At 36.5% G+C, this 27,842-nt stretch overlaps 1 protein-coding gene across 3 annotated transcripts in view; it reads left to right on the top strand.

Moving 5' to 3' along the window:
- LOC121384802 (nuclear hormone receptor HR96-like) overlaps positions 1-27,842 on the top strand; it is a 371,804-nt gene that overhangs the window by 161,795 nt on the left and 182,167 nt on the right. For all 3 annotated transcript variants that reach the window (XM_041515387.1, XM_041515388.1, XM_041515389.1), the window contains one exon: positions 22,598-22,644. In XM_041515387.1, coding sequence (XP_041371321.1) covers positions 22,598-22,644 — 47 coding nt within the window. The remainder of the gene's footprint in view (positions 1-22,597; positions 22,645-27,842) is intronic.

The following is a 27,842-nucleotide window of genomic DNA, read 5'->3' on the forward strand; positions in this document are numbered from 1 at the left end:
CATATAATAACTGTATATAAAATGTGTTGAGTGTGTCGTTGAATAAAACATTTCCTTCCTTCCTTCCATGTGTTTTTTTCAGGTTCTAAAACATAACTTTATGACTTTTTTCATCATAATGATATATAATACCATAGAATTAAAAACAAATCAATAAAAAAAATTCAAAAAAAAAATAAAAAAAGATCATCAAATTTTAAAACATAATAACCATGAGATCCAAACAGCTGCAAAGTAATTGTTAAAAAAAAAAAAAAAAAAAAAAAAAAATCCTAATATTACAACATCAGCATTCTCAACAGTTGGTTTTGTGTTGTATTGATTTATTTTCAAATGTCACTGAGCTTCATCTAAAGAACACGACCATGCCAGGTGTTTATATACATACCTGTATGACAATTATCAAACATTTACATCATGTCAGGTTTTTCACGGCATGCATACAGGTGTTGGTGGTAATCACAGAGTTGTGACGTTAAATTCATTCCTATCTGGTTTATAGATTAGGTTAGTACTGGCTACCCCGAATGTCTCAAGACTGAAGCACGGTAATACTTGGTCAATTGATAATAGTTGAAATCTAAATTATTACAGGACTTAACGGAGGGTATTATTATGTATTCTAAAATCTTGGAAATTAATGGATATATATATATATATACTCTTCAAAAGAAGAAACGCAAAACCACATTGTCGTAACATTTGGAGAATTGATTTAATTATTGAATGGTGAGTCCGATAATTACCAAATGTTGCAGGATTGTTCACAATTCACTCTAGTCCATTGTGAGTAAGTGATAGGACACACCACCAAGGTCAAGGTCATCTGGAGTCAATACCGGGTGTGGCCTCCGCGTGTGTTGACAACTGCCTGGCACCGCCTGCCCATTGAAGCAACCAGAGTACGGATGACGTCCCGGGGGATGGTGGCCCACTCGGCCTGCAAGGCTGCTGCCAGCTCGGGCAGGGTCTGGGGCTGTGGTTGTCGCTGTCGGAGGCGTCGGTCCAACTCGTCCCATAGATGCTCAATTGGGTTCAAATCCGGTGATATCGATGGCCAAGGAAGGACATTAATGTTGTTGTTCTGTAGGAAAGCCGTTGTGAGACGTGCTGTGTGAGGCCTGGCGTTGTCATGTTGGAACACTGCGTTGGCGTTGGCCATAACTGGAACGATGTGTGGCCGGAGGATCTGGTCAATGTAGCCCTGTGCATTCAGGTTGCCCTGCACGTGGACCAGGTCAGTTCTGCCAGTGTGTGAGATGGCTGCCCACACCATGACACTACCCCCGCCGAATCTGTCCACTTCCTGCACGCAGTTTGCCGCATAACGTTCACCACGACGCCTATACACGCGACATCTTCCATCATGACGTCGGAGCAGAAATCGGGACTCGTCACTGAACCACACCTGTCTCCATCGCAGTTGAGGCCATTGTCGATGAATCTGGCACCACTGCAGTCGGAGTCGACGGTGTTGTGGTGTTAAGATGACACCTCGAACTGGACGTCTGGCACGAATTCCTACCTCACGTAGGCGGTTCCGTACGGTCTGGTCGGATATCCTGCGCAAACCTGGTATTGCTGCGGCTGTGGCGGTGGCAGTAGTCAATCGTTCCCGAAGGTGGCGTACCCGGATGTAGCGGTCCTGCCCGGGGGTAGTGACCCGTGGTCGACCGGATCTAGGGAGGTCACGTGTTGATCCATGTTGCTGGTAACGGTCCCACAGTCTGGAGATGGTGCTTGGGGACACATGGAATGCCCTGGCAACGGCCGTTCTGGATTCGCCTGCGTCTAGTCGGCCGATGGCATTGTTTCTCTGCGGTTCACTGAGACGTGGCATGTCCTGGATTGTCAACTGTCGGCCAGATACAGAGGCCAGGCAAGCGAACACCCTGCACTTTTATACTGTCGGTGTTCATGTTGCACGTGCAGACAACGCACGTGCAGTGGTGACATGGTTTGCACGTGGCTGCGTTTTTGCGAATATTCACATTTTGGAACATTATTGTACAGTAGCTGCGTTTTATCGAATGTAACCGTGGGAATGTGTTTGGGACATGCAATGACCTTATATTCACAAAGCATGAACCGGTAGGAAACATAAAATCGGAGTTATAACCCATTTGTACCCTTTTGCGTTTCTTTTTTTGAAGAGTATATATATATTTTTTTAATTTAAGATAAATATTAATAAGTAAATTTAGTGTTAAAAATTTGTCAAAGCAATAGAATTGCAGTGGTTAATTCGATAACCTTTCAACCCCATAACTACCTAGTAGGGGCACTTAGAGTCATCGAGTTATTTTCTGGCAGAAACGTGGCCTGATGAAACAACACTTGACATACCTCGCCAGTGACGGCACGACAGCACTCAGTACTCTAATTAAAGTTAAGGGCTCTTTGAAATTATGACCCATTCAGGTGCTGTTAATTTTACTATCGTATAGCCACAAACTTATACATGTATTTTAAACGTGGGATGTATAGTGTTAATTATGCCACTAAACTATCTCTGTGTGTAGGGGTGGCACTTAGTCCTGTGGTAAGTGCTCGCCTGATGTGAGGATGGTCTAGGATAGATCCCTGTCGGTGGGCCCATTGGGCTATTTCTCATTCCAGCCAGTGTTCCACAACTGGTGTAAGAAAGGTTGTGGTATGTATTATCCTGTCTGTGGGATTGTATATGTCAAAGATGCCTTTTTTTCTCTTTTTTTCGAAGATGCCTTGCTGCTAAACAGAAACAGTAGCCCAAAATTTGTTTACTCTCTCTTGTCCTAGGCCCACAATTTCAAGGGATCTTATAGCGTTTCGATATCGTAAAACCGTCAGGGGCTATGACGTGTCTCGCAGTGACATCATAGTCTACGATGACTTACGATATAAAAGCTCTAAGATAACTGAAAATTTGTAGCCTGATGTTGAAATAACCATATGTTAAACTTGTACATGAAATAGCTGCAGTAGTTTAAAATGTGCTGATGTTATGTGTCATTAAAGAAATATTTCTTTCCTGTTTTTACAATACTTTATCAGCCATATACTGTGAAAATATTAAATTTCACGTAGATGCAAAGCATACATGTATGTGCACACAAACTCCCATATCTGAGGCTATCAGATTACTTTCCATATCCCCGCTGCATGCTTACCAATGAGCTATCTGAAGCTGTGTGATAATGGTTTTTATCAGGAGATAACATTAAGTCATTCAACAGGTGCACTTTTTGCCAGACTAGATGGCAGCCATCTTTTATTTGTTTTGTTTTTTGACTGATCTATGGGATAAGTGGTTATAGATTGTAATTGTAATTTGAAAAGTTGGATTATTGCTTGAAGTTCATCACTGTTCTCAGGAGTCAAAGCTTACAGAAGACACTTGACAATTAACATCTGGAATTTGGAATTTGGCAACATGGATATACCAGGTTAATATTTAAGACATATAATCATTAGAAACACCTGTTCCAGAATTTGTCATTTAAAAATGTTGGTATCTTGCATCTTTTTTTCTTCTTTTTTTCGTTCGTTTTCTTTTCTTCTTCTTTTTTTTGATGTAAAGTCTACAATAATCTGCTATTTTACAACTTTTTGCAGAGATATAAGAATTTTTATCAGTGTCAATTTAATCCTTGATAATAAATTAAAATATTTAAACTTTCAGTTTTTATTTTTTAAATATATATATTTTTCATGCACATAAATGTATTAACTATACTGTAAAGATAAAAAATAAAAGATCAATATGTATGAGTAACCATCAGCATTAAAAATATTTTTAAAAACCTTTTTTTCTTCTCATATAACAGCATATATACATTAGCTGGTCTCGTTTTAAAACTGTTTCTTTCGACAGTCATTTCTGTAATTGTATTAGCTAGCTGTTCTCGTTTTAAAACTTTCTTTCAACAGTTATTTCTGTAATTGTATTAGCTATAGCTGGTCTCGTTTTAAAACTGTTTCTTTCGACAGTCATTTCTGTAATTGTATTAGCTATAGCTGGTCTCGTTTTAAAACTATTTCCTTAGAAAGACATCATTTACAGATGACAGTAGCTGTAACCACTAAGTGTTGGGAACATCTCACAAGCTGATGTTTTGTCACTTTCCTTCTTTGTTTTTTTTTTGCTTTCTCTATGGTGATGAATTTCCATGAATTGGGGGAGTCTTGTAAGCTGTCAACCCATTTAAATCTTTGTCCCAGTCTGAGTCTGCACATGGCAGGTTTGTTGACTTGCACCGACAGCTCGGCACTTTTACCCTGGCTCCAGTGAAAACAGCATTGTGTCGGGAGTATACTCAAGACACTCGACAAACTCCCGCCCACAAAAGGATAACTCTAAAGTTCAGCTGGTTATCATAATAAAATGGTAATAAAGCTGAAAAAAGCATCTTCGTCTGTTGATGTTAGCTGGCTAACTCCATGCTTTTTTTTTTCCACGGTCAAGTTTAAAAGTATACGGATACACGGATACATGTACATATGATACATTTTTCCTGTCAATGCTGATTGAAAGAAGCACAATATGCAAAAGGTAATTACAGGGTTTGTTCCAGAGGGTACGAAGGGTAAAATTACATACCCTAAATTCTTGAAAATTAATGGATATATATTTTAAATTTTTAGATGGATCCTTATCATTCCCCTTATCATTACTGTATGATTTTCTTGCAAGAGAACTGCTGTTTAGAATGTGTCAAAGTACTTGAAATATAGTGCCAAATATTAAAAGATGTCAAACCCTTAACTACCTAGCATGGGCGGCACTTATGATCCTTTTTGTTTTTATTATGTACCATCAGCTTATTTTATGGCAGAAAGACTGAATTACAGTATATTTATTATGAACAGACAAACAGACCGACAGACAGGCACACACACACACACACACACACACACACACACCACACCACACCACACCACACCACACCACACCACACCACACCCCACCACCCCACCACCCCACACCCCACCACACCACACCACCACACCACACCACACCACCACACCACACCACACCACAGACACAGTACACCACACACATTCACACAAAATAAAATACTTTTTTCTTCTTTTCATATTTACAATCACTACCAAAAAGCAAATAAAAATGAAATTGAGACTTTATTTTAGCCATTCATATTGAACAGTTGTATAGCTATAATTGCTTTTTCTAAGTCTTTCTGGACTTGGGCCAAAAGAAAACCAATTGCAGTGAAATGATTGCAATTCAGTTTAAGCTAAACTATCCACAATTTATGTATTAGCTTAGAATACCGACTAGGCTTGTAAGTGAATACACACAAAATTAACATACATGTATATTTATACCCGACATGCACATAAAAATAAATATATCATGCAGTTATTTTAATAGCATATACATTTATTAATGTAGTTTTGAAATATCTTTATACAACAACAAAGGAAAGAGCCATCAAAAAAAAAAAAGAGAAGAAAAAATAAAAGAAAGTGATTATCAGAAATATTGCATGTCGTTTGATAAATTATTTATGTTCATGCTGTGGAATACAGGAGAGTGGAATTTGAAAACAATGCTTGCCATGATGGCTGTCAAGTGGGTAAAGAAAACAAAGACCGGTATCTTGTGATTTATTACTCCTCCAATATGTAGCATGTTCCTATCTACCAGATGTACACACGATACATGTACCACTGCTGTTTAACAAAAATTGGACCTGTCTCAAACTTGGTCTCAGATTTCTGGCCACCAGATAAAAGGTGGTATTGTTGGTCTGTTTTCAAAGGAAAATTGTAGTTGGCCATAAAAAGCAGATGCGATGGATACCTAGATAAGTAAATTTTATTGCATATGAACATTCCTCATTGGGAAAACTGAGCGCAAAATAGCTCAGCAACAAGTCTCTGGCAATCAGTAAACCATTTTACATCAGTGTGTGGTGTAGATAAAGTTGACAGTGATTGAGAAAAGTACTTTGTGATATATAAGCATGTTTTGATATATTTGGCTACTTCTGATATTTAATTTTGGAAATATATTTGTTTTAAAATGTTTGTCTTTTTTTAAACTTGGTCTTTTAAAAACAAATTAGATTGTTATTTGTCAAGTTAACATTTATTTTATCTTCTTTTTTTTATCAGTGGCTGTAATGGTGTAGTTATATTCTTATGTTTTGTATCAACGGCTGTGGTATGTGCTGTGCTGTGCTGACATCTAACATCCAGTGATTAATAAATCAGTACTGTAATGGTGTAGTTATATTCTTATGTTTTGTATCAACGGCTGTGGTATGTGCTGTGCTGTGCTGACATCTAATATTCAGTGATTAATAAATCAGTGTACTGTAATGGTGTAGTTAACAAACATCCTCTAAGTTTTTAAAAATTTATATCTTGTTGATAGAAGCATTATTTGTTTATGCTATAAATAAAATGAAACCCTATACACTGTATCTAAGACTGACAGTGTTAAGTTTCTCCAAGACGACTGTACACATGCATATTTCTCATGTTGGTCCTTTGGAGAATTGAGAATCCAGCTTGTTTTAGTGTGTAGTCAAACGTTTGATCTGACTGTCCCAGCATCCTCTGGGAGATCGTGTCTGCCTGGTGTGTGGGCATCCTCCGCTCCATGCCTGTCTTGCTTGGTGCTCATTAAGCTGATTTCTGTTCAACAGAAGTAACAACAGAATATGTTCGCTTTATCATCCAGCCTGATAAAAATGCATAATGAAGTTACGTACTGCTGCAAATTGTGTTGCCAAACATCTGGTACCTTTTTACAGATGGATTCCTTTGGTCTCGGGATATGGTCTGGGGATACGGTTGATGGCAATTGTCTTTGAGGTGCTTCTTCTGTGGGTGTGATAAGAAAATTAAATTGGATTTGACAGGAATGGTATATTAAAGAGATCATCAAATATTAGTGGGAAGCAAGCTCAATGATTTTTTTTTTTAATATTTTTTTTTACCTGCCTGTCTAAAGTTGTGAAATAATACCAAAACCATGTGCTCTGTGAGTGTCACATAGTCACATTGACAAGTTGGGGAGAAAATATCTTTGTGAAATAATACCAAAACCATGTGCTCTGTGAGTGTCACATAGTCACATTGACAAGTTGGGGAGAAAATATCTTTGTGAAATAATACCAAAACCATATGCTCTGTGAGTGTGGTGTGTGTATGTCATGTATGCATACTGTGTATTGCGGATCTTCAGTTATTCACAACTTACTCCTTTAGGACACAGTCACCACATGTATATGTAGACCATAGTTGCTAAGTGTAGGTCATATAGTCACTATATATAGGTCAGTGATCATATAGGTCAGTCTACATGTGAATTATACATGTAGTCACCACATGTATATGTAGACCATAGTCGCTAAGTGTAGGTCATATAGTCACTATATATAGGTCAGTGATCATATAGGTCAGTCTACATGTGAATTATACATGTAGTCACCACATGTATATGCCACTGTTGATCTGCACATACATGTATATGGGCTATATTTTTCCTAATTATTTCAGATGATGCATGCATTATTTATTTAAGCAACTAAGTTCAAGTTCAAGTTGTCTGAGAAAACCCACTACATTTTTTCCATTAGCAGCAATGGATCTTTTATATGCACTTTCCCACAGATAGGAAAGCACATACCACAGCCTTTGACCAGTTGTGGTGCACTGGTTGGAACGAGAAAAAAGCCCAAATCAGTTGAATGGATCAACAGCTAAATCCCTCCCCCCTCCTCTCGAGAAAGATACAAAGTCTGTGCATGTATGTTGTTTCTGTTAATTCTGTTACAGCTGACTGTTTGAGAACAGAGGCGAAACCATATCGGGTTTCAGTGTCTCCGCCCCTGTGTAATACGCCAGGAACACTGGGAGTTAATGAATGAAAGGAAATACAGCTTCAAGTGCACGTGCTTGAATACTAGCAGTAAAAAGAATGAGAAGTATTCCATTGCATCTTTGGTTCACATTATACATATTATGCAGCCAAAAACTGTATTAACCAGTCAACAAGGGGAGTGTCAAAATGTGGCCTTTAAAAACAGATAGCTGCTTAATATAGTTTGTAGTATATTAGATGAAAGTTAAAAGTTTGTTTTTGTTTAATGACACCACTAGAGCACATTGATTAATTAACCATCGGCTATTGGATGTCAGACAGTTGATAGTTCAGATACACAGACATCGGAGGAAATTCGCTATATTTTTCTTAAGGCAGCAAGGGATCTTTTATTTGCATTTTTCAACAGACAGGAAAACATATACCATAGCCTTTGACCACTTGTGGTGCACTGGTTGGAACAAGAAAAAACCCCAATCAGCTGAATGGATCCACTGAGGTGATTCGATCCTGTGACACAAGCACCTCAAGCGAATGCTCCTCAACCGACTACATGAGCTAAATCCTGTTCCTATATTAGATGATTAGGAGGATGAAAATGTGGCCTCTTAATATAGATGGCTTGTTAATACAGGTGGCCTCTTAATATAGGTGGCTTGTTAATACAGGTGGCCTCTTAATATAGGTGGCTTGTTAATACAGGTGGCCTCTTAATATAGGTGGCTTGTCAATACAGGTGGCCTCTTAATATAGGTGGCTTGTCAATACAGGTGGCCTCTTAATATAGATGGCTTGTCAATACAGGTGGCCTCTTAATATAGGTGGCTTGTCAATACAGGTGGCCTCTTAATATAGGTGGCTTGTCAATACAGGTGGCCTCTTAATATAGGTGGCTTGTCAATACAGGTGGCCTCTTAATATAGGTGGCTTGTCAATACAGGTGGCCTCTTAATATAGGTGGCTTGTCAATACAGGTGGCCTCTTAATATAGGTGGCTTGTCAATACAGGTGGCCATAGGTGGCTTGTCAATACAGGTGGCCTCTTAATATAGGTGGCTTGTCAATACAGGTGGCCTCTTAATATAGGTGGCTTGTTAATACAGGTGACCTCTTGAACAGGTTGGGCTGGTTAACTAACTGCAAATGAAAATAAAATGTATGATTTATCTTAATTAGTAGACAAAACAAATTCATAAATACATGCAGGCAATAGGCAATGATTCTGAATAAATAGGAAGTGGCATTAATTGTATACTTCAATAAACATTATTTGTTTTGTAGTTTACTGTGTAGTTTATTAATATTGTTTACTATGTGACAGTACAGCTGTGTTATAATTATCACAAACATATGATGTTCAGTACATACACATGTTCGCCTTCACAAAGAATTAACATATTGTTTATTGCGAAGGTTACAAATATTCATGAATTATTTGATAATATAGTTTTGTTATAATTATCGCAAACATTTATAATCTTTAGTACATACATATACACTCACATATGCTAGCTTTTACATAAAATTAACATATTATTTATTGTCTAAGTTTACAGATATTTTTGAACTGTGACAATATAGTTTTATTATAATTATCACAAACATTTATAACCTTTCGTACAAATACACACATGTACGCTTTTACACAGAATTAACATATTGTTTATTATCTAAGTTTACAAATACCGTATTTTTGAACTGTGACAATATAGTTTTATTATAATTATCGCAAACATATTTATAACCTTTAGTACATACACACTCACGTACGCATTCTGTTTTCAATTTTTTTTGAACTGCGTGACAATATAGTTTTATTATAATTATTGCAAACATATTTATAACCTTTGGTACATATACACTCAAAAACGCTTACACACAGAATTAACATATTGTCTGGTGGGTATTTTATGAATATTCTTGAACTATGTAACAAAATATAACTGTATTATAATTATTTCTAACTTATTACCTGTTAACACCTGCATGTATCTTGCAGGGGTTTCTCATTGTTAATTTATTATTGATGACGTGTTGTCATACCACTTGTCAATGCATCCGTCATCATGCTAACCAGCTTATCAGGTGGAATTCAGCCTGGGGGCTGTTTGGTGACATTTACAAGATGTTTTACACTAATATTCTTCTGATCGCTGACCTGGCGGCCTGTACACTCAGATCAGTGAACTTGTCATAGGGGAGCCGTGGGTTAACAACCTAATAAAGCATGTGTGTGTGTACTGTAAACATATTGCATAATGGTGTTCAATATGTACAGTGTAACATGTTGGTGGTTTAGATTGCACCAAAACTGAGGTGATTAATAAAGGGTGTGCCTGAAATAAGTTTTCTTAAATTCACAGCAGGCCCAGATTAAGTACAAACATGCTAACTTAAACACATTCCACCTCAAAATCAATGGAATGTTAGGTGGTAATTAAACTCAAATGTATTTCTGAATATGTACAACTCTTTACTAGCTATTCATTATTAACATTACTGTACTAAAAAGACGTATTTCTGAATATGTGCAACTCTTTACTAGCTATTCATTATTACCATTACTGTACTAAAAAGACATATTTCTGAATATGTACAACTCTTTACTAGCTATTCATTATTAACATTACTGTACTAAAAAGACATATTTCTGAATATGTACAACTCTTTACCAGCTATTCCTTATTACCATTACTGTACTAAAAAGACATATTTCTGAATATGTACAACTCTTTACCAGCTATTCCTTATTACCATTACTGTACTAAAAAGACGTATTTCTGAATATGTACAACTCTTTACCAGCTATTCCTTATTACCATTACTGTACTAAAAAGACATATTTCTGAATATGTACAACTCTTTACCAGCTATTCCTTATTACCATTACTGTACTAAAAAAACGTATTTCTGAATATGTACAGCTCTTTACCAGCTATTCCTTATTACCATTACTGTACTAAAAAGACATATTTCTGAATATGTACAACTCTTTACCAGCTATTCCTTATTACCATTACTGTACTAAAAAGACATATTTCTGAATATGTACAACTCTTTACCAGCTATTCCTTATTACCATTACTGTACTAAAAAGACGTATTTCTGAATATGTACAGCTCTTTACCAGCTATTCCTTATTAACATTACTGTACTAAAAAGACATATTTCTGAATATGTACAACTCTTTACCAGCTATTCCTTATTACCATTACTGTACTAAAAAGACGTATTTCTGAATATGTACAGCTCTTTACCAGCTATTCCTTATTACCATTACTGTACTAAAAAGACGTATTTCTGAATATGTACAGCTCTTTACCAGCTATTCCTTATTAACATTACTGTACTAAAAAGACATATTTCTGAATATGTACAACTCTTTACCAGCTATTCCTTATTACCATTACTGTACTAAAAAGACATATTTCTGAATATGTACAACTCTTTACCAGCTATTCCTTATTACCATTACTGTACTAAAAAGACGTATTTCTGAATATGTACAACTCTTTACCAGCTATTCCTTATTACCATTACTGTACTAAAAAGACGTATTTCTGAATATGTACAACTCTTTACCAGCTATTCCTTATTACCATTACTGTACTAAAAAGACATATTTCTGAATATGTACAACTCTTTACCAGCTATTCCTTATTACCATTACTGTACTAAAAAGACGTATTTCTGAATATGTACAACTCTTTACCAGCTATTCCATATTACCATTACTGTACTAAAAAGACGTATTTCTGAATATGTACAGCTCTTTACCAGCTATTCCTTATTAACATTACTGTACTAAAAAGATGTATTTCTGAATATGTACAGCTCTTTACCAGCTATTCCTTATTACCATTACTGTACTAAAAAGACGTATTTCTGAATATGTACAGCTCTTTACCAGCTATTCCTTATTAACATTACTGTACTAAAAAGACTTTGTGTGCTCAGAACAGACAAAAAACCCCAAAAAACTGTTGTGATCTAAAGCCCTGCCAGTCTAAACCAGACCACGAAGAAACCAGAATCCTGTCCAAACCGGAATCCTGTCAAAACTGGGCACATTTCATGGTCCTGAAGTTTCTAAGTTTGTAAATTATAAAACGCAATCCTCAACAAACACTGGATCCTGTATTCATCGGATAAATATGGGTCCCTGGTATGGTCCTGTTTAGAAAGGTTGCACTGTACATACATATTGTGCATGCTGAACAATGGTAAAACAGTTGGTATATGTTGCAATAATAATTAACAAGCTCTCTTAAAGTGACATGCCGTTGAAGCTTTTAAAACTAGGGTCGATTTTAAACTATTGGAGCTGTTTTGGGTAATTGAAATCGGACATTAGTTGGAGTTTATTGTCCAGCTTTTATCTATTTCCGTACATCTGAAGTGTTTCTGGTCATCCTGGTGTTTCTAATACCACGAAATGAATTTTTCATATTTTAGTGGACCACATGTACATCTTGAGACATAACGGTTATGGAGACAGGCTATAGTCTATTTTTAAAGGGTATTTCACCGTTTCAGGAAGGAAGGAAATGTTTTATTTAATGACACACTCAACACATTTTATTCATGGTTATATGGCGTCAGACATATGGTTAAGGACCTCACAGATATTGAGGGAGGAAACCCGCTGTCACCACTTCATGGGCTACTCTTTTCGATTAGCAGCAAGGGATCTTTTGTATGCACCATCCCATAGATAGGATAGCACATACACGGCCTTTGATGTACCAGTCGTGATGCACTGGCTGGAACGAGAAATAGCCCAATGGGCCCACTGATCAATCCCTAATTGACCGTGCATCAAGCAAGCGCTTTACCAGTGGGCTACTGTACCTTTTGACCCATAACAGTTATGGAGACAGGCTATAGTCTATTTTTAAAGGGTATGTCACCGTTTCAGTGTCACAGACTTTTGTTTTCTCTCTACTGAAACTTTATCCAAATGTTTTACAAGTTTGTAGATTAACCAAACTTAGTGTCGATGGGTTGAAACTAGAATATCAAAGCAAATTTTTCTTTTTTAATAACTAAACTAATTTGTTTTTTAAATCTTCAAGAAAAATCTAATATTAAAATTCGCCAAATATTAATTAATTTTTTTTGGTATTTTCTGGCTTCAGTTCACATTTAAATAAAGTAAATAAATCATCTGGGAAGACTGAGGTTTATGGTGAAAGGTGTGTGTTTTTAAAAATCCATGTAACAGGCGGTAGAATAAGATGTGTTGCTGTGATTTCTTTCATGCATGATCACACAGAAAAACAACCTGTTGTTCCTGGACTAGATAAAACAAATCTGAACACATTGTGTAACAGTGTAACACTAGTAACTGTTCATACTGTCCTGGCTGTCATGGGTATATAGTCTGATAACCATGCAGAAATTCTGCCATGCATGTCGCTTAAATTGTGTTTATTTCAGAGGTGAGGGTAAGTCAAATTGTGTGTTTTTGAGAGGTGAGGGTAGCTCAGTTGTGTGTATTTGAGGTGAGGGTAGCTCAATTGTGTGTATTTGAGGTGAGGATAGCTCAAATTATATGTATTTGGGAGGTGAAGGTAGCTCAAATTGTGTTATTTAAGAGTTAAGGGCAATATTTAAGTCAAATTGTTGTATTTGTCATTTGAGAGGTAAGGATATAGCTCAGTTGTGTGTCTTTGGGAGGTGAGGGTAGTTCAAATCGGATATGTATTCAAGAGATGATAGGTCAAATACAGATCTGCTGTATTTGAGAGGTGAAGGTAGCTCAAATCGGATATATATATTCAAGAGGTGATAGGTCAAATCAGATCTGTATTTGAGAGGTGAGGGTAGCACACATTAAATCTGTATTTGAGAGGTGAGGGTAGCACACATTAAATCTGTATTTGAGAGGTGAGGGTAGCACACATTAAATCTGTATTTGAGAGGTGAGGGTAGCACACATTAAATCTGTATTTGAGAAGAGACACATATTTAAAGCTATCAGGATTGTCTTTAAGCTCAAACCAGAGGTGCATTTGAAAGGTGAATGTATGCAGCTCAGTTTAGATCTGTATTTGAAAGGTGAAGGTTGCTTATATTGGGGATGTATTTGAGAGATGAAATAGCTCAAATCAGACATGCTAACACATTATTTAGTTCAACACTACACTGTTTTCATATGCTACCCCAAATGTGACACATTATAGTTGTGAGACTATATTTTCATTTACGTATGTTCAGGGTTTTAGTACAGCACCGACGGAGAGTACCCCGAAAATCGGACATCGTCAACAGCAAGAAAAGTGCTGTTGGGCTCTACTTGGTTTGCCACTGTGCACTTCCTATCTAGCAAGACTCGAGTCCATTCACAGGACTCGAGTACACGTACAAGGTGGACAATGTTGGACAATATTTTCAGCAGTAGATATTCAATGATATAAGTTACACAATAATTATATGATCATACGCTAGTTTCTCTTTTCAAACTGGCTGTCCGTCACAACACTGAACATATCAACATATCTAAATGTAAATGGCATGATTTGACAACCATGTTCAGCACTGAAATTAAGATGCATAATGTTATTTTATTTTATTCCTTAATCTCATCGTCATCTAGTGTAAGTGTTGGGTACTTGGATCCAGGTCGAGTTTGACCCTCGAGTACTCGAGTCCAATGTCTCGTGGAGGACCTACTTCCTTGTCCCATAGCATCGTTTCATCCATATCCAAAAGACATCCTTTGCTAGAGCTGAAGGCTTATATAGAGTGAAATCATTTTTGTCAAAGAAAACTTGATACAAAGTAAGTTTGAAATCATTTTTGTCAAAGAAAACTTGATAGAAAGTAAGTTTAAGATCATTTTTGTCAAAGAAAACTTGATACAAAGTAAGTTTCGTACATGCTGCTCATTTGAAGGAAACGTTTGCCTTGCATGGTTCTGTTATTATAGTCCTGTATCAGTCATGCTGGAAAGGGTTATAGGTGTCGGTCTGTCTGTCCATCTGTCCCACATATAGCTTTCCAGACTTTTGTTTTAGGCAATACCTCCAAATATTGAGCTGAATCTTTTTGATATAGCTTTTTAAAATCTGACAAAGTATGTAAACACTATATATACTTTGCAGGTGGCATATCTAAAATCTTTCCTAAATTTTAAAATTTAACTTTTGTGTAAATAGGACATTTTAAATACTCTTTTTCGAAACAGGACATACATTGCAGATGGTCCTCTGTTAATTACACACCAGCTAGGTTCACTTTGAGTTGAATTTCTTTAACTGAGATATTTTAAATCCACTTTCACCCACAGCAGGGTGCAGATAATACACACAGTTTGCAGGTGGTACGCTGTTACACTGCATGCAGTTCTAAATTTAAAATTAATATTTTTGCCTGCAGTCTTTATAAAATCCACTTTTGCTATCAGCGGGGTGCCAGCATTACAAATGTTCTGCAGGTGGTACCACTGTTAAACTATTTCACAAATAAATACAGAACATGATGGATAAGAAGGAGGGGGGGAGGAGGAAAGGCACACTGTCTCTTTTCATAACAGATTGATAAGACTGAACGAATATCAAAACCGCAAGTGCAACAAAAAGATTCTATTTTCGCGTGTGTCATTCACAATGTGTGGAAGATTGAATTTTTTTTTTGCGGGTGGATTGAGAAAATGTTATAGGCAATGGAAGATATATTCAACACCACGACAAACACCCCATTGATGAATAGCTGCACGCTTTGAGAGCGGCGATAAGTAGAGTTTTGTGCATGGTAAATGGCAGCGTGTTTGGGTGGATTGTGAGGTGGTGTGGGCCTCTTGTCTCATTCAAATAGCCCCTCATGCTTCACCGCACCGCGTGCATCCTCCTGCCCGGTCGAGCGTGGTCGCAGTGTGTGTGTGTGTGAGAGGATCTCGTGCGGTTGATATGTTTTGTAATATACAGAATATTCATCAACTGAGACCGTGTAGTAATGTACCCTGTGAACTGCCCTGTAGTATAATGTACCTGTTACACTTCAGGGGTCGAAATTTTACTTTTTTTAAAACTACTACGTATATATTGGAACAGAAAGTGAAGTTAAAAAATCACTGTTCCATTAGTGACTATATACTGTTGTCTTTAAATATACTGGTGCAGTGTAATTATATATATATATATATATATATATATATATTAAAACCCATAACCCCAAAATGACCCAACCAACCAAACCCCCCCCCCCCCCCACCACCACCTGAAGAACAACACTACTGGCAACACATTTATTTTGTGTGTGAAGAAAACCGTACGTTATTTTTTTTTATACTGAAACAGAATAACCCTGTTAATGATAATTTCACCAACATATTGATAATTCCTCTGATATAAGAGTAGATTCAGGGATGTAACCCATGCAGTGGGCCCATTGGGCTATTTCTCTCTCCATGACTGGTATATCAAAGGCCGTGATATGTGCTATCCTGTCTATGTGATGGTGCATATAAAAGATCCCTTGCTACTAATGGAAAAATGTAGTTGGTTTCCTCTCTAAGACTGTGTCAAAATTACCAAATGTTTGACATCCATTAAGAGTTAATGATTAATAAATCAATGTGCTCTAGAGGTGTTGTTAAACAAAACAAACTTTAACTCACTATTTAGCTGGAGCACACAGATTTTGCTATTGCAGGGGAAGATATTCTTTACTATTTCATTTTAACAATCACTATTTTTGGAATAGAATATATTTTGACTCCTTCACTTGTGGTATGGGAATGGTGAATCACAACTAAAACATGAGAAATGCTTTTAGATCAGACGACATTAACAGAGATACATGTATATGCTATGCACGAAATAATTAAGCTTTCCTGAATTAAATATATGAGTAAAAACAAAGTCTCTGTCTCAAGCACTGAGTTTTCTCAACGTTTTGTTAATATATTCATGAGGAGAAGACCAAACATAAAAACCTAAATACTGCAGCATTTAAAATCAAGGTGAAAACAGTTTAGGTAAAAAGCTAAACGTTAAATATAAACAAGTTGACTACCAAAATAATTCACTGCAAAACCATTGAAATATTAAGATTAACTTAGCTTAAATTAAATCAAAAAGTATTTCAAATATCTACATGTACAAAAACCATAAGCTATAATGAAGGCCTAATCAATTCCACCCCCATGTCCATCCATTTGAAAAAAAATAAAATTCCACTTAAAATAGGAAACCTATACATTTGCAATTTTATATTTGAAATGTAAAAACAGTTTTAAGGATACCATAACAGCTTTTTGTCTTTGATAAAGATGTAACACTACTCCAGCATGGAATTCATTTTGCTGGTCTTGAAAACTTTGATGTAATGTTCCTGTCAGTTGTATATTGCAGGAGGAAAGAGAATGTCAGGCAGCTGATAAATCAAGCAGACGCCAAAACTAATCTGAGTAAAGAATAGAAAAACTTGTATGTTGAAGCCATTCTTTACACTTCACAGCAAGATGCTTTCAATATATTGCACTTTACTGTCTGATCAATCATAGATAAATGCAATAATTTCCCTTTTTTTTTTCAACCACACGTAATGAATAGGTATTACACACGCGCACATATATATCTTTTAAAATGCATCAGATGTAAATTTTTAAAAGAATCGTATTGTATGCTAATGAAAATGGGGAAAAAAAAGATATTTGAATTCAAAGCAGACTTGATGGTTGTCACAAGCAATTTCAGAAACCCAGCAGTTTGATAAGATAAAATATGAAAATTATATTTAAGGAAAATGGATGATATACTTGTCGAAAGATCATCGTGTAAAGAATAAATACATTTGATGGATTTGAAAAGTTTGATTAAAGTGAATGATTAATCGAGTAACTGTTGCTGTATGGATTTTATCTTGAACACACAGGTTGAATGGTGAACGAATGCTTTATTCTGAAGCTGTGCAACATTTGGGGGTTAATAAGATAGTCAAAAGTTACTGTATTTTTTTTATTAAAAAATTTGCAATTTATTTTGAATAAATGTGCAGGCAAATTCTGTGAAATGAATGGAATATTTGGAATCACAAACACTGGAACACCGTATCATATTTTAAACAATGGGGCTGAATTCACAAACACTGGAACACCATATCATATTTTAAACAATGGGGCTGAATTCACAAACACTGGAACACCGTATCATATTTTAAACAATGGGGCTGAATTCACAAACACTGGAACACCTTGTCATATTTTAAACAATGGGGCTGAATTCACAAACACTGGAACACCTTGTCATATTTTAAACTATGGGGCTGAATTCACAAACACTGGAACACCTTGTCATATTTTAAACAATGGGGCTGAATTCACAAACACTGGAACACCTTGTCATATTTTAAACAATGGGGCTTAATTCACAAACACTGGAACACCTTGTCATATTTTAAACAATGGGGCTGAATTCACAAACACTGGAACACCTTGTCATATTTTAAACAATGGGGCTGAATTCACAAACACTGGAACACCTTGTCATATTTTAAACAATGGGGCTGAATTCACAAACACTGGAACACCTTGTCATATTTTAAACAATGGGGCTGAATTCACAAACACTGGAACACCGTATCATATTTTAAACAATAGGGCTGAATTCACAAACACTGGAACACCTTGTCATATTTTAAACAATGGGGATGAATTCACAAACACTGGAACACTGTATCATATTTTAAACAATGGGGCTGAATTCACAAACACTGGAGAAAGAGAGAGGAAACCCACTGCCACCAATATGCTAGTTCTACCAAAAAAAGCAGCAGTGAATCTTTAATATGCACTTTTCTATAGACAGGACAGTACATACCACAGTTTTTGTAGGAAGCTTAAGGCTCTGGTTTGGATGGGATAAAACCTGAATGATTGAAATCCTCATTACATCTTAGATGAATGTTCCATATCTGAATTACTCCACCCCTCCCAGAGTCCCTCTCCACATGTTGTAGCTAGACAAAATGTAACCATAGTAAATGCTTTAATAACTACAGTTTGTTCTGTTTAACAACACCACTAGAGCACATTGATTTATTAATCATTGGCTATTAGATGTCAAACATTTGGTAATTTTGACATACATGTATAGTCTTAGAGAAGAAACCCACTACATTTTTCCATTAGTAACATATGATCTTTTATATGCACCATGCCACAGACAGGATAGCACATACCGTGGCCTATGATATACCAGTTATACTGGCTGGAACGAAAAATAGCCTAATAGGCCACTAACGGGGATTGATCCCAGACCAACCGCACATCCAGTGAGCACTTCACCACTGGGCTACATCCAACCCCTGCTTTAATATCTATGCTAATACTTAAATTAGCTTCTTGTTTTACAAATACACACACATATCATTTTATAATACATGCATGTACATTCTGCAGATTCATTTTCAGTTCATAATGGCGATTTGACGAAGGACAGCTTAAAAAGCCTTACAATTACCATTGTGATCTTCTCATGATAACCAAGTATTGTGTAGCTGTAGTACAGCAGTAACTAGCTAGTTTCTACTATGTTACCATAGGCGAGGTATACAGCTAGCCACTGTGTGCGTGACCTGCATGCTGCTAGGTGTGCCTGTAACTCGGTAATTGAACAGTTATCAGGGTTGGTGCCAGACGTCAACATCATTATGGTGATCTAATCTCCATAATGACTTCCTTTTTCCACTGTTCAATCAAAGACCAACAAGATGGCTTCTAACTGCGGTATACACCACAAACCTCTGATTGTTGTTGTTTATGTAAACAGTTTTTATGGAAAGGAACATTTTGAACAATTAACGTGTTGTTCACAGATTATAGTTAATTGCCAAGTACTCTGATAATGGGCTGTGTTTCCCACCCACAGTATATATAATGACCGTATCAAGAATACTCAGGCAATCATAATTTGTTCACGTTATTTATGAAACTACATTTATGTCCATACTGTACTTAAAAGTATATTGTCATCTTACGGATACTTCTGGCTGATATGTGTATAGAGTTAGCTAGAATATCCATTCTTGTGTATCTTAAATTGATCTATAATGCTAAAACAAAAGAAGAGTTATTAAAACTGAAATTGCCAAATTAACATATTTGAGTTTATTACTCACCAGTGTAAGATATTGCTCATGTCATAACAATTACTCAATATCTAACTAGTGTAATATTGGCACGCACAAACTGGCATGGTTTTTTAATTTGAATGATGTTGGTATTCGAATGACATCACTTTGAATCTCCCTGCAATAAAATAAATTGGTTGCATGACACTTCCTTTTTCAAAACGCTAGAAAACATTAGTGCAAACTGTGTTTGTACCAAATAGTGTAATTTAAAAGTGTACCATTACAAAATATGGCTATGAACTGAAATTGTGATATGATAGGCTGTTATATTTGGGCCCATTGTGTATGAAGCCAAACCGATGATGCGGCAAGTGTCTGTCATCGATCTGCTACTCTTTATTACGCCAAAATGTCATCGTCACATTTAGTCAATCCCATTCACTCAGCTTAATTTTTGCTGGTCCGATCAACAATTCAGTTATTATTGTGAATTTCAACACCTCATTAACTGACAATTAATGCAAGCTTCGCGCCAACATCTAAACTGTACATTGCTAATAGCTTGTTGTTCATTGTGACATCATTTAAGTTTACGTGTGACGTAGATCACTTGCTGACCTAATTTGTAGAAAAATAACGTGTAGTAGGTCTCGACATTTGCTTACTTCTGCATTGCGGCTTGTTTTCAGATGGTTTGTAATAAATAAAATACTAAACTAGCATGCCTGTCATACCATTTTTATGAAACTTTCTTGTTTCATAAAAATGGTATGACAGGCAAGCTTGTTTAGTATTCTGTATATATAAACACTAAAAGAAATTGCAATACCATCCCCAAAATGGAAATATTCTCTGTAAGATTTGACATTCTTTTAAGTCACCTCCCCCCTCCCGGTTATAAAATAATGTGTATTTTGATTTGATTTTTTTTTGTTGGGGGTGGGGTGGGTTGAGGGGGGGGGGGATTGACTTAGAAGTAATGGAGAGAACCTCTTGGGAATTACTTTCTGTTGAGTGGTCTTGGTGTCTGCCAGTTCAGAATACTGACCAGTAACAAACATAAGCATTTAATTATGTGTCTCCAGATAATACAGGGCCCCTTGCTTATAAACTTTTAGTTTAGGCAATGCCATACAAATTGATATATCTGCATGATGTCCTCAAAGACTATATAGTCTATATATAGTCACTAAATGTTGGTAAGCTCGAACCAGAATGTGAGTATTTAGTGTTAGGGTCTGGTGGACAAAACTGTAGAAGTCTACATCAAGCAAGAATCTGTCTACAACTGTAAAACCAGACACTGTTAAATAATGAAAATGTAGAAAAGCATGAGTATACTTAGAATTCTAAACACATGTTGTAATAGCACTGGGTCCCATTTTACGAAGTGATCTTAGCACTAAAATCACTTTAGATGCATAAAGTAGCTATGCACTTAAGGTGATCTTAGTGGTAAGATCACTTCGTATAATGGGACCCTATTCTGTATCTTGTGGGGTGGAATTTAGCTTCATTGGTATAAGCATCCATCTTGACTCTATGTCTGTATATGCAAGAATGGTTTCTCCTGGTAGTCAGTGTTTTTGGGTATGGCACTATGGAATTGAATGCAACCAGTCAACAAGGGGTATGGGGGAGGCCTCCTCCAAAAAGAAAATTGGTTAAATTGAAGGTTTGGGTTAAGAAAATCATACATTAATGATAAAAGTAATAAATTTTTGTCAAAATGTTAACTTACCCCCCCCCCCCCCCCCCCTCCCCCCACCCAAAATCTGGGTATGGCACCATACCTCTTTTACCCTCTGGCAGAAACCCTGTTGTTAGTCAGTGACACGCAGTGTGACATAAACTGAGGCCTCTTATTCGCTTAGACATGTTGAACAGATTGACAGATGTTAGTTTTCATAATGACTTTAAATTCACGATTTTTGGGGGCATAATAACATCATGACTATATTGTCAGTTTGTTCAAAATAACTTCTATCCAGATTGTGAAAAATCAGGAACAAACAGAAACTCATCACATGCACCCTTGTGAAAAACCAGGAACAACAGAAACTCATCACATGCATCCTTGTGAAAAACCAGGAACAACAGAAACTCATCACATGCATCCTTGTGAAAAACCAGGAACAACAGAAACTCAACACATGCATCCTTAGACCAGTACAATACTTACTTGTGCAATTTAAATGAGATGTGCTATCATTATAAATACCTTCAGTTTTACCTAAGCTTTGGATTTTTGTGCCGAAAACAATAATGTTTTCTTATAAACATCTGAATATGTTATATATCTAAACATAAACATAGTTCTTTTAGTTTCCTTGTCAAATATGATTTTGTATAGGTGTTTTTTTTTTACATCATCCAAAACATTTTTGAATTGATGTGAAAAGAAAAGTTGAGTGCACTGATCTGATAACAGAGACTTGAAGTGATGTTTTGTATACTCTCTTGTATTTTGAAAAGACTGTATTATCATAAACATTTCTGTAAGCCGCAGAGAATGTGATAAAAACATGCATGTATCACGCCAGTAGTATTACTTCCTAATGGTGAACAACAGGACTTCCAGTGTTCTGTGTAATATTATCGTTTATACACATCTCTGTATCTACAGGTATAAATTACAATAGGTTTTTTTCTCTTTTTAAATTGTTATTTTGTTTATTTCAGATTTCGACTTGGAGTTGCTCGATGATGACATTGACATCGGCAGAACGGTGAGTTTTATTTATAACGTCATTTTAATTATAGATGAAAAGTTAAAGTTTCTTTTGTTTAATGGCATCACTAGAGCACATTGATTGATCAATCAATCATTTATCGTCTACTGGATGTCAAACATTTGGTAATTTTCACATATAGGTTTAGAGAGGAAACCTGCTACATTTTTTCATTAGTATAACAAGGGATCTTTTATATGCACCATCCACACAGACAGGATAGTACATACCACAGCCTTTGATATACCAGTTGAGGTGTACTGGCTGAAATGAGAAATAGCCCAATGGGCTCATTGACGGGGATCGATCCTAGACTGACCACGCATCAAGTGAGTGCTTTACCACTGGGCTACATCCCGCCCACAATTATAGTTAATGAAATGTTATACCAGGAGTGGCTGATAAAGCTCTCATGCGTGGTCGGTCTGGGATCAATCCCTGTTGCTGGGCCCTTTGGGACATTTCTCATTCCAGCCAGTGCACCATGACTGGTGTACCAAAGACCGTGTGATGTGTTATCCTGTCTGTGGGATGGTGCATATAAAAATCCCTTGCTACTAATTGAAAAATGTAGCAGTTTTTTTTCTTCTCTGACTCCATTTCAAAAATACCAGATGTTTGACATGCAATAAGCAATTATTAATAAATCAATGTGCTCTAGTGGTGTCAAAAAAACAAAACAAATTTATGCCTGGAGTACAGCTTCAGTTTATAACTTGGGATCTCTCTGTACAAATAGAGGGAATTACCACAGCAGCAATAGCATGACAAGTGACTGCCAAAAATAACATGAGAACATCAAAAGAATGGGATAAGTGAAGTCCTTTGATGTTTTGTCTCTTGTTACACATAAGTGTTGGCTGATTGTTGCCAGAATACTGCAGCACAACAATAAACATTTATTAGTGAGATATGAAGTTGTGTAAATTACTTTATCCTGCAACGCTGTTTGTGTACTGACCGATTAAAGCTGAGCCATAAACTGCTGCTAGCAGGATATCACTGGTCTTGTGACGTAAGCCTGACTCAACTTATGCACATTGTGGTTAAGCCATCAAACCTATAAGGCAGGTAGATACTGAGTTCCTATCGTAATAGTTTTTTTTACCAGCTTCTGCCCAAAGAATTGTTTTAATGGTTTTATGAGGAGATGTAAAGCCACTTCACTGAATATATGTATGTGTGTGTGCATGCATGGGTGTGTGTGTGTGTCGGTGTGTTTACATGTGTGCGTGCATGTTGATGCATGCGTGTGTGAGTGTGCATGCATATATTTGCGCGTGTTTGTGTGTGTTGTGTATGTGTGTGCATGTGTGTGTGCATGTGTTTGTGCACATGTTTGTGTGTTCGTGCGCACGTTTTGTGTGTGTGTGTAGTTCATTCTTTCTCATTTGCCACCAACTGTTACAACCCTGTCATGGACAGATAGCCTAAAGAGCTGATGTATATGTCCAGGAAAGCATACTTAAACCTTAGTTGGCTATAAGTCTGAAAATCAAGCCAAAATTAAAAATGAATGAAAGTTGCAAGTTTTGTTTTGTTCATCAACACCACTATATATCATGTTAATCATTTGGTAATTTTGACTTGTATATTCTTCAGAGGAAACCCGCTACATTTTTCCATTAGCAGAAAGGTATCTTTTATGTGCACTTTTCCACAAACAGGACAGCACATACCACAACCTTTGACATACCAGTTGTGGGGCACCAGTTGGGACGGAAAATTAATGAATGAATGAATGAATAGACATAGTCATGTATACCAAGTCTGACGGTGCATGTGTATGTATTTAACTACCGTGTATGTAATTAGCAATATTTTCACCAGTAAGAGGGCTGATAGAAGATAACCAAATTAGTGTCGGTAAAAGCTCTGAGCAGGTTAATTTGTCCTCAGGGATTCTTCTGTTGCTGGAAAGTGTGCATATATATGTGTGTGTTTTATCTACGGTATACATTGAAAAGAAAGGAAGTTTCGGTGACACCAGCCACACTGAGTAATTGCAAGCTGTTAGATGTATGTGTATGGCTACTGTATATTATTATCAAAGGAGACTATCGGCATTGCCATCTACAACAGTGTAATACATATAAATATTATGTACATTGTATATTAAATATACAACAATGGTTTGCATTACATTAATGTTTATCTTATTTACATGTACACACTCTTTTACACAAACACAAATCAGTCCTTGATGTGTATTGATCCATGGTGGAAATAATGGGTTTCAAGTATTTCGCGTGCCCTCCCTCGTTCCAAAAAAAAAAAAGAGAGAAGAAGAATTCATGCAATTTTCATTTGTTGGATTTTGAACATTTTATGATTCATTACACCACCACCACCACCACCACCACCACCACCCCACCCCACTCCGGTATGGTTATAATTAATAAAAAAATAAAATAATGTTATCTAATTCATTGTTAGATTAATTTATTAATTGATGTGTACATGATATGGATTTATATATCTATGAAGATTTTGTGAACATGTGGTATTGAAATTTCATTTCATTTCAACTTATTTTCGTGTTTGTTTTTTTAATTCAGTGAAGGTTCAAGCATGCTGTCCTGGGCACACACCTTAGCTATGTGGGCTGTCTGTCCAGGACACTCAGTTAATTGTTAGTGGTTAGTGAGAAAGAAGAGGGTGTAGTGGTCTTACACACCTACCCATTGAGTTGTTAAAAGTCGCTCTATGTGGGAGCCGGTACCGAGCTGCGAACCCAGTACCTACCAGCCTTACATCCAATGGCTTAACCACGACACCACCAATGCTGGTAGGTCTTGAAATGAGTTGACTTGATCACTGTATAGTCCTCTTATTATTAATGTGGTTTGGCTATCACTAACTAATGGTTTATCATCCTACTTTTTATAATTTCAGTTATATACTCAGTATTTTATATTATTATATACATAGCAATGAAATATATAGATCTACGGAAACTATAAAAGTCATATCCGGTGAAAAGTCATATTTTAGCTACAGTGAAAATATAGAAATCGTATTTACTTTTTTGTAAAAGTGCATGATTAAATTATCTCCCTTTGTCTCGTTTCTTCGTATTTAAATTTGATGATTACCAATGCATCTGACCGAATGTAAAAAATAAATGTAATTTAAACAACTGCACCTATAAAAAAGAGATACGAAGTGCAATTACGACAAAATACATAAAATTAATTGAATACGAAGCTGCATAATGATGACACAATGTAGTGTCATCGAGTGTAAGTGTAAGAATTTAACGGCGTTCGACTCGTTTTGTTTTTGTGGGAGTTTTTAGAGGATCGCGTTGTCAGGTATGTTTGCACCGCAGTATTGTTAAATAAATGTTAATAAAGAGAATTTTTATTCAGATTTCTTTTTAAAAGTCTATGGTCAAGTAAATATTCTGGCAAAGTTCCATAGGAAGAAATATATTATGACGTTACGTGTTTTCGATGGGATAAGCGAAAGATAATAATAAAAGCAAAAGATATTGTCAAAAATCTGTATATAATAAATAGACCATTTCATGGTGTTTTTCTGAATACGATTTTTTGTGTCAACTCGTGATGTGTGAAAACTATATTTTCACTCATTGCTTCGCAATTCGTGAAAATATGGTTTTCACACATCACGAGTTGACATAAAAATCATATTCGAAAAACCCCATGAAATAGCCTCTCTATTTATGAATTTTTTAATTTTATAGTTTTACTAGGATATATTTTCGCATTTTATTGCTGAATTTTATTTATTTAATGTCAGTTGAAAAATAAAGAATTCACAACTGACCAATCAAGTTAGGAATGCTGATTTGTGGTAACATTTTTATTTATTGTTTTATATTGGTTTATTTTCCTCCATTTACATATATAACTTGTGATGTTTCGTATCCATAATCTGTATTAATCCATTGATTAGTTTCCCTGCACACTTTATGATGGAATCCTTTGCGGTTGCCATAAAAGCTGAGACAGAAAACACCCACAGCCAATCAAAGAATGGCCCTGATAATTTTTCTGCAACATTTTATTTCTTGTTTTATGCTGTTCAGCTCTGAGTGTTTATGGAATCTGTATGGATGGAAATAGACTAACCTGCATTTGCTGTTGAACTGTATGTAATAAAACTCAGCCGAGTGGAAATGTCAGTGTTAAGGTTCATTTTTTGTCTGCCACATAAACTGAGATGGGGTCGGAATGATTTATTGAAGTGTAGGAAGGTGTCCATGAACTACAGATGGCTCCACTCATGTGCAGTGTAATTATGAAGAGGGCCATAACTTGAGTACTGTAATGTTGGCTTGGTTTTTATACCTGACAATATCACAAACTGGTACTGAATATCAATTTTAACATACTGAAGATTTAATATAATATAAAAAGACAAGTTAGTTTTGTTTAATGACACCACTAGAACACATTGATTTATTAATCATAGGCTATTGGATATCAAACATTTGGTAATTTTGACATGTAGTTTTAGAGAGGAAACCCGCTACATTTTTACATTAGGTCAGGTCAGAGGGTTTTACTTGCACATTCAGAACAAGCCTTGGTCGGCTCCTCTGTCCAGGACAGGAATTTCCATTCATATAGCAGTTGTGCATGATGCACTGGCTAGAATGAGAAATAGCCACATGGGCCTACTGACAGGGATCGATCCTAGACCGAGAAATAGCCACATGGGCCTACTGACAGGGATCGATCCTAGACCGAGAAATAGCCAAATGGGCCTACTGACAGGGATTGATCCTAGACCGAGAAATAGCCAAATGGGCCTACTGACAGGGATCGATCCTAGACCGAGAAATAGCCAAATGGGCCTACTGACAGGGATCGATCCTAGACCGAGAAATAGCCAAATGGGCCTACTGACAGGGATCGATCCTAGACCGAGAAATAGCCAAATGGGCCTACTGACAGGGGTCGATCCTAGACAGAGAAATAGCCAAATGGGCCTACTGACAGGGGTCGATCCTAGACCGAGAAATAGCCAAATGGGCCTACTGACAGGGGTCGATCCTAGACAGAGAAATAGCAAAATTGGCCTACTGACAGGGGTCGATCCTAGACCGAGAAATAGCCAAATGGGCCTACTGACAGGGATCGATCCTAGACCGAGAAATAGCCAAATGGGCCTACTGACAGGGGTCGATCCTAGACTGACTGGTATTTTATAAACGTTACAGGTTT

This window comes from Gigantopelta aegis, chromosome 10 (genome assembly GCF_016097555.1).
Source record: "Gigantopelta aegis isolate Gae_Host chromosome 10, Gae_host_genome, whole genome shotgun sequence".
In the NCBI taxonomy this organism is placed as follows: domain Eukaryota; kingdom Metazoa; phylum Mollusca; class Gastropoda; order Neomphalida; family Peltospiridae; genus Gigantopelta; species Gigantopelta aegis.